The sequence below is a fragment of the Triticum aestivum genome, chromosome 6B (genome assembly GCF_018294505.1).
Source record: "Triticum aestivum cultivar Chinese Spring chromosome 6B, IWGSC CS RefSeq v2.1, whole genome shotgun sequence".
NCBI classification, from domain to species: Eukaryota; Viridiplantae; Streptophyta; class Magnoliopsida; order Poales; family Poaceae; genus Triticum; species Triticum aestivum.
This window is the reverse complement of record NC_057810.1, coordinates 118679713-118687928: the sequence shown is the minus strand read 5'-3', so window position 1 is coordinate 118687928 and position 8216 is coordinate 118679713. Positions and strand designations below refer to the sequence as shown.

Here is an 8216-nt window from a genome sequence, read left to right as displayed (position 1 = left end):
TATATCACCCTTCTTCAACACACACTACACAAGAATATCCCTTTGGAACGGACTAAGTCAGGCAAGCTTTTATCTTCCAACTCTCCAAGTTGTTGTCTAGCTTAACCAACTAGCTCCGGAATATCCATCACAGATTCTTGGAGAAAGGGTGGTTCACAAGAACCCGACTTGATCACGAGCTCAACATAGCAGTCAGGTGACAACCTGGTAATACTTCCGAGAAGACATCCAGAAAATCACGAACCACCGGTATGTTACTAAGCTCGAGAACAATCTCGCTTTTGAGGACAAGACGATATGATCAAATGAGTGAGGACTTGACAAGATCCTAACTCATCAATCGGAGGGTGCACCGAAATAAGGACTAGGTAGCACGATCAGTCTTAGAGGGATGATTCAAAAACCAACATGCTAAGAATGAAATTACTATCCTTTAACTACCAAGCAACGAGGTTGCTGGGAGTATTGATTTCACACATCACAATTCATTTGTCGGTATTCCGGTTGCATCAACACGATGGCCGAGGAATGACTAATGATGGTGAGAAGTATTACTACGTCAAAATTCATGAGAGTTGGTGCAGTTCTCATGACAATTCTGACATAAAGGGGGTAATACTCCAAGGTAGAACAGAACCAAAAGCTGGATTGGCATTTGATCTGCGGAATACAACTACTTTGACCCAATCCTAGATATGGAAGAGGTACTGGAGTTTGTTTCTCCTAGTCATTCTGGAATAGAATGGCTTGACGGACCACAAGGGTAATAGGAATCGATAAACGAATGCATGCATACCCTTGACTATCAATTGATAGACGAAGGTCAGTAGACAACTAAAGAGGGACAACTCAAAGGAACATATAATTTTCTGGGTTGTGGATGCATAGATTAATATGTCGAGCAAGATCAACATTTCTTCCAGATAACCCATGCAGAGAGGTAGGACTGGCAGAGTCACGATTTATGAGTGGAGATCTCCTCAAGAGTACTCTAATTGTGATCTTTTGATCCAATAAACATCTGCCATAAGCGGTCCATAGTACTTGGAAGAAGGAAATACCACGGACCTCGAGGACTATCGTAAAGTTACTAATATCCTGAAGGAACTAGCAAACACTATCAACATGAAGTAAGTAGAGTGAATCTCGGGTTCAAAACCCAGAAATAGAATACCTACTACTAAGTAGCATCACGGGATGCTTCCGAGAATAAAGGCCAGAATCATCACACTGGGAACACAGATCATGGCTAGACCACTAGATGATCCCCTAAGCACTTAGGGTCATACTAATAATTCCAACATATATGTCGAGGCAATAATTACCTCAACACACCGATTAGTGTGGTTAATCTGGCCCAAAGGAACATCGAAGCGGGAGGGAGGAATTTGCAAATTGCTTCAAACTATTTAAAAACCTGGGATGACTCGGACAGCATAACGGCTGTAAATGCTCAGAAAAGACTTGAGACATTCACAAAAATGGTGGCATAACCACTCAGAAGCATAATATCAAGGTTTCGAGATCAACAATTAACATACAGAAGTAGTAGGAACTGAACAGGGGCTTAATCCAACAATCTTATAAGTCTACTGATTAGTAACACGTGATCCTAATAGAAAGAAGAGATAGCCTAGTTCTTAATCCCCGTAGGAAAGATAAGATGACTCAGATCAGAAGGCATAAGGTATAAGGAGTAAAAGAGCCTTACGTTCCATCCCACAATCAATTCCCTTACATAACTAAAGCATTTCTAGACTCGACTTCGACCAGTTTGGCTTGGTAATCCTACAGGCAGTCAAGCTCTGATACCAACGCTGTCAGGACCCCGACTCAATGCCACATCGATCTAGCATGTAACACCTCATATCACTTTGCGGCCTCACGCACGGTATTCCCACGGGTGTCGTCTTACCTTTGCCCGGGACCGTTTGCGCCTTTTGGCACACGTATATGACAGTGTCGCTAGCATCCATATGATAAGGAGCCCGGGCTGACATGGCTAGTCGTAAACCCAAAGTGGCACTAACTTACAGGGACAGGCATCCATGACCCAGCATCGAACGTGTCGGTCATCAGCGAGTGAATCCAGGCTATAGCACTGGGCTAGCAGGACTCCGGTGAACCGGGCTGTAGCGGGCTAACAAGACTCCGGTATTCATCGCGTGACATTTCCCCGAAGGAACAGACACAGGAACGAAGAAGGACACATGCCGGCCAGCCTAAGTGTTCTGGAGCAGTAACAAGCTACCATGGCTCAGTGGAAGACGACAGGGGGGGGGGAGTGGAGATGGGCTGGGCCGTGCTGGGCCAGGTAAGTGGGCGCCAGGTAACTTCCTTCTCTCTCTCTCTTTTATTTCTTTTCTATTTCTGTTATTTTGTTTTTTGATTTGATTTAAAATACCAAATCATTTAATAAAATCCTGGAAACAATTATGGGTGCTTTCTGAATTATTTCAGTGACCCTTAACAATTTCCAACATTTATTTGAACATTTAAATTATTTATAGTATTTAAATGCCCAAAGTCAAATACAATACGATTTAATTCAAAAATCCAAAAATGACCTAAGAATATATTCATCATTTTTGGCAGAGGTTTCCACCTTAACCAGAAATCATGAACTTTTCTTAGGAACCTTTTGGGTTTATTGAAAAGATTTTAATTCGCCCTAGTTGAGTTGATTTAATGCTAGGGTTTGAGCATCCCCATTTCAATTTTAGGCAAAATTTAAACATGATGCAACACATGACTAGCTAGCTCAGAGCAAACCAGAAGTTAAGAATGTGACAAAAAAAGTAAAATCGATCCACACGCGTGGATCCGGCGGCCCTCCTTACCATCGACGACCGAGGTCGCCGGCGGAGGGAAACGGCCGGAGAACGGCGTTGGAGGATCGGCCCTGGCGGCGCTGCCAGGGACGAGAGGAAAACTGGCCGGCCACCTTGACCATTTCCGGGGCTCCCGATTCCCGAAGGAGTATTCCTTGATTACTCGCCTCGTAGAGCATTCCGTAGATTCTTTATTTTTTAATCCGAGCAGTCCGTATATTGAGGTAAATATTTGACAAAAGGGCCTGCGTAACCTCACCGGGCCACGCCAGGCCCAATAACAGGCAGTGAGGTGGGCTGTCCACTCCGCTCCCTCCCCCCTTCACCACACCACACCCCTTCTCTTCTTCCTCCTCCCCTTTCCTTTTTCGCCTCTTAAACCGATAAAAAATAAAACAGAATCCACCAAATAAATCGCGGAGTTCCCAACGCTCTCCGCCCTCTCTCGCCCGCATTCCCCAATCCAATCCGCGGCGGCATCGGCGGCGACACCACCACCACCGGGAAGCTCCGCCCCTTCCCCATCTCCCTTCCCGTCCCCTCCACTCCCCTCCAGACGCGCCCGAATCGCGCCGCAGATTTCGCCGCCCCGCCGCCCCCCGCGCCTCCCCCGATTTCGGCGGAACAGCCGCTAGGGTTTCGATTCGCCAGGGCCGGCGCTCGGGATCGGGTTCGGGCCCTGACCGGGGGCCGCCTTCGTCGCCCGGCAGCACAATCCGCCCCCCCTCCCCCCTGCTTCCTGGCACGGCAGGAGCCATTTCCGGTAACGTGTCAGCGGTTTCCGTTTGAATCCCCTCCTCGTTTCCGTTCTGATTTCTTGATCGCGGTGAGAGCCTCTTATCTCTCAGTGTCGCTGCGGTGTTGGCAGGGGAAGGATACGGCAATGGAGGGGCAGATGTTCGGTGGCGGCAAATGGGGCTCGTCGCCCTACCCTGGCTCCAACGCCAACATCAACGCCAACGAGAATCAGTTCCTGCTCGATGCCAAGGCCGCGCCGCAGCAGCTTCAACTCTTTGGGAGCAACTCAGGTATTATGATGATTCCCCTTCCCCTGTTATAGAATTCAGCTCTGCCCGCACGCAATTGTGATTTAGCAATCTGGCAGACTGATTGTATTATCAAAATGAGCGGATAACCATTATGCAGTTATGCTGATGCTGGGAAGAAATTGTGAGGTGAAATTTGATCCTACTCACTGGTGCTTGCTGGTTGCTTTGCTGTAATTAAGTCTTATCTGCAGTACAACCTAGTCATTTTTTGGATATTAATATTGCATATTAATCCCTCTGTAAACTAATATAAGACCGTTTAGATCACTACTCTAGTTCTACGTTAGCATTGAACTGGTTGCGCATTGGCCAACTCATTTTCATTGACGGAAACAAGGCATTTCCCCCCAATCAGATAGATGGTCTTGTGATTGGACCTTTAGGTTAGTTGTAGAGGTGGTAAACCTTGTGTGTTGTGCGCAGAGCTCAAGGTAAATACGATGATGTTTACATGCGAGGTTTCTTGAGCGTGCTCATTAACAATAACATTTCTGTGGTATACCGTTAGTCTGGACATCACATTGCAAGATTGTAGCCTCTTTGGGTGTGTTTTGTTCAACGGAGGGGTATCCCCAATCAGCTGGTTCGGGATAGCCATTTTTCTGTTTGGTTGGGTGGGTGAGGTTAGCACATACTCCCTCCGTCCGGAAATATTTGTCATCAAAATGAATAAAAAGAGATGTATCTAGATGTATTTTAGTTCTAGATACATCTCTTTTTGTCCATTTTGATGACAAGTATTTTCGGACAGAGGGAGTATTTTGTTTGGTTTGAGGGATGAAATATGGTTAGAGATAGCCATTGAAGTGTTTGATTTGAGGGATAAGTGGTAGACGGGAGTTGTGGTGACTTTTTTTTTATTGAATTGGTGAAATTACCCCATAATTACAATAGAAAATTACACCACAAACGCCGCCCTCTTCAAGCTCTGGCCGCACACATCGTCCTCTGTCTCCAGTCGCACTCTCCTCAAGCCACAGCCGTGCCTCCTCCTCAGTCCCTGGCTGACGTCGCCCGCGCTCACCCTCCTCCAGCACTGGTCCGCATTTCCGTGCTCGCCCTCCGCAACAGCTGGCCGCCATGAGCCCTGTGCTGAACGTGGTCAGAAGAAATGGAGGAGAGAGGGTACGGGCAGATAATGGGACTCACCGGCCTCTCGCTAAGGCCACCGTACGCTCCTCGGGCTTGAGGAGGCGGCGCTGCTGTGGAGAGGTACAGATCGAGCATGAGTTGGAGTGGCAGAAGGGCTCGAGAGCTTCTGTTTGAGGGGAGAGGGTGAGATGCGGTTGAAAAAACGGTTCGCTAGCGAGGTGGTTGCCCATATCCGCGACTTTCTCGTGGACTTGTGGAGCATATCCGCGACTTTCTCGTGGACTTGTGGAGCCGGAATTTCGTGGAATATTCTGAGAATCTGATACTTCCTAGTTCTACGTTAGCATTGAACTGGTTGCACATTGGCCAACTCTTTTTCATGGAACAAGACGCTCCACCCAATCAGATGGTCTTGTGATTGGACCTTTAGGTTAGTTGTAGAGGTGGTAAACCTTGTGAGCAGTGGCGGAGCTACAACAAAAATCCTCGGTGGGCCAGGGGGCTATTCCAAAGGAAATATAACAGATTCTTCTCTCAAGGCCCAATTATACACTGTATATGGTGGCTGGGCTGGGCGGCCATGTCCTGCTTTTGCCCCAACATATCTCCGCCAGTGCTTGTGAGCAGAGCACAATTGTGCGCTGCCAGGATAAATGCGGCGATGTCTACATGCAAGGTTTCTTGAATTTGCTCACTAACAATCGCATTTCTATGGTATACCGTCAGTCTGCACATCACATTGCAAGATTGTAGCCTCTGTATGTTTATTAGTGGCTTATCTAGCAAATATGTATTATGAGATATTAGTCCATCGATGCTTAGTGATATTTTCCTTCCATCATTTTCTCTTGCCCTCCCATTTCGCTCTCTGCTCAGTGTATTTCTGTCAGTTATTAATGTGTGTAACGCAAATATTGAACTACTGCCTCTGTCAGTTAGTAATACTACAGAGGTAGTATTATTTATTGCATTTTTTGGGCTGATTCTCTTTTTGAACTGCCCTAATGCCTCATACTATGCCTATCAGAACAGTGTTTTTATCTGATGAGTTTTATGATAAACATTTTGAGTTTTGATAATGTTAGCAACGAAGACACCCTTCTTGCTGCCTTCCTTGTCATAGATGTATTGGTTACAAATGTATGTGTGCTTGATAATGCTTGCTTCGATGTTTGTGTGTCCTCGTAGCGTTTTTTTTTAATATCCATGAATAAACCAACTGATTAACATCTCTAGCTCCAACAGGGGTAGCTTAACGCACTTTACCTTTTACCACAGCACTAAAAGTTTCATGCTGCTGTCTTTTACTCAAATAAATGCTTGCTGTTCATCTAATCATCAATGCATTTCCTGCAGTTGGCACCAGTGGATATTATAACTACAATGGAAATGACAACCCATATGTTATGAACCAACCAAGAAAGACAAGCAATTGTACAGCGGATGAAAAGAAGCTCAAGCTTCAGATGTCCTTGAACAACTTTCATGCAGGAGATGCCGACCGGTTGGCATGTACTGGTAATTCAAGTGTTGTGTCTACTGGGCTGAAATTGTCCTATGAGGATAATGAGCGTAATTCTTCCTTCACGTCTGGTAGTGGAAGCATGTCTTCCTTGACTTCCACGACACCTTTTGGTCATGATATTATGACAGAAATGGAGAAAGGAAACAAAGAGATTGACTATTATTTGAGAAGTCAGGTAAACATTTATCCTAATTTATCTATCAACCAAATTTAAGCTGCTGTTTTTGCCCAGATAGCATTGGCAATATTTTCTGTTAGGCCCTGCTTACGTTTTTCTTGCTCTTTAGTTCATCATGGAAAGTTGGAAACACAGTATGCCTGGCAGTTTAGTGTGGAATGGTTGGGTTATCCAAATATGATTCCGTACTTTTTGGTGGCATCACTATTTACCACTTCCTAACAATGGAAATGGTCGATCTTCGCACTTCCTGATTGTCAAATATAAAATATATTGACATATTTCAGGCTTTATAGTCGTCTTCCTTCTGTTATGTTTGTAAAGAATATACTGTATAAGATAATGTGCTGGTTCCTTATTGTAATATCTAGTGTGTGCAGTCCTTAGTGATCCTGATGTCATAGGCTCTGGTGCTAACACATCATTTGGTTGTAGTTGAAAGAACTCACTGAGTTCAGAGATTTCTGGTGTTTATGTTGTGCCTCTTTTCCACAGGTGGAACAACTCAGTAGGCGTGTGAAAGAGATGAAGCAGAGGCAGATGGTTTCTCTTGTGGCTACTCTCGAACGAGGAGTAGGAAAGAAGCTGAAGGAGAAGGAGCTCGAGGTGGAGGCGATGAACAGGAAAAGCCAGGAGCTGAATGAACAGATCAGACAGGTCGCCATGCAAGTCCAGTCATGGCAGTCGGCTGCGCTCTACAACGAATCCGTCGCGAGCACCCTGAAGAGCCAGCTCATGAAAGTGGTGGCAGACCATGCCAACCGCACCAGGGAAGGTTGTGGCGACAGCGAAGTGGAGAGCGGCGCCGTGCCCATCCAGAAGAACATCAACGCCGTCCCCGGAGGCTTCTTTGAGTCGAGCCTCCTCCCTGGAGTCAAGAGCGGCGTAGCCGGCAGCGGGCTTGCAGCCTGCAGGTGGTGCGGAGCGAAGGAGGCGGCAGTGCTGGTGATGCCGTGCCGCCACCTGTGCCTGTGCGCCGACTGCGATAGGGTTGCAGATGCATGCCCTGTCTGTCAGTACCCCAAGAGTGGTAGCGTTGAGATCAACATGTCCTAGCATCAATCCTGTGTGCTTCGAATTGGACAGTGGTGTTATGACTCCGGTACATATAGTCAATCCGCCCCTCTCCCTCCATGATCCTGCCTTGGTTTGCACCTAGCAAGCTGTAGTGCTAAAGTTTTGGTGGTGGACATAGATTGTTAGCCCGCTCTTGAACGATCAAAATTTTCCTGGACCCATCTAGTGCTGAGCAGATTGTTGCGAAATTCCTTCATTCCAAACGATCTTCAGAGCATCACAACTGAAGTAACAATAACCAGCTCGTCAACATTGTGGTGGCGACATCATCATGTTTCACAGGACAGGTTCAAGAAGATGATGATCATATTGCTGAATATCATCATATCGCGGAATATATCTCTTCTTGATGCAGAGACAAAACAAGGAGCCAAATGTGAGCAGAGGCACCATGTAATCCAAGACGAGGGCCGCAGTCCGTTACAGGAGAAACAAAATATGACTATATGAGCAGGAAAAGGCCA

At 46.2% G+C, this 8216-nt stretch overlaps 1 protein-coding gene across 2 annotated transcripts; it reads left to right on the top strand.

The window, feature by feature from the left end:
* The first annotated feature begins 3193 nt into the window (after nucleotides 1-3193).
* Nucleotides 3194-7948, top strand: LOC123136062 (BOI-related E3 ubiquitin-protein ligase 1). Of its 2 annotated transcripts, none has more exons than XM_044555347.1 (4): nucleotides 3194-3594; nucleotides 3700-3859; nucleotides 6329-6672; nucleotides 7171-7948. In XM_044555347.1, exons 2-4 carry the CDS (start codon nucleotides 3715-3717, stop codon nucleotides 7729-7731), a joined length of 1050 nt encoding a protein of 349 aa, XP_044411282.1. In that variant the 5' UTR covers nucleotides 3194-3594; nucleotides 3700-3714; the 3' UTR covers nucleotides 7732-7948. The 2 variants fall into 2 exon arrangements, with proteins under 2 accessions (XP_044411282.1, XP_044411283.1); XM_044555348.1 differs by having other exon boundaries at nucleotides 3680-3859.
* Nucleotides 7949-8216: the final 268 nt, after the last annotated feature.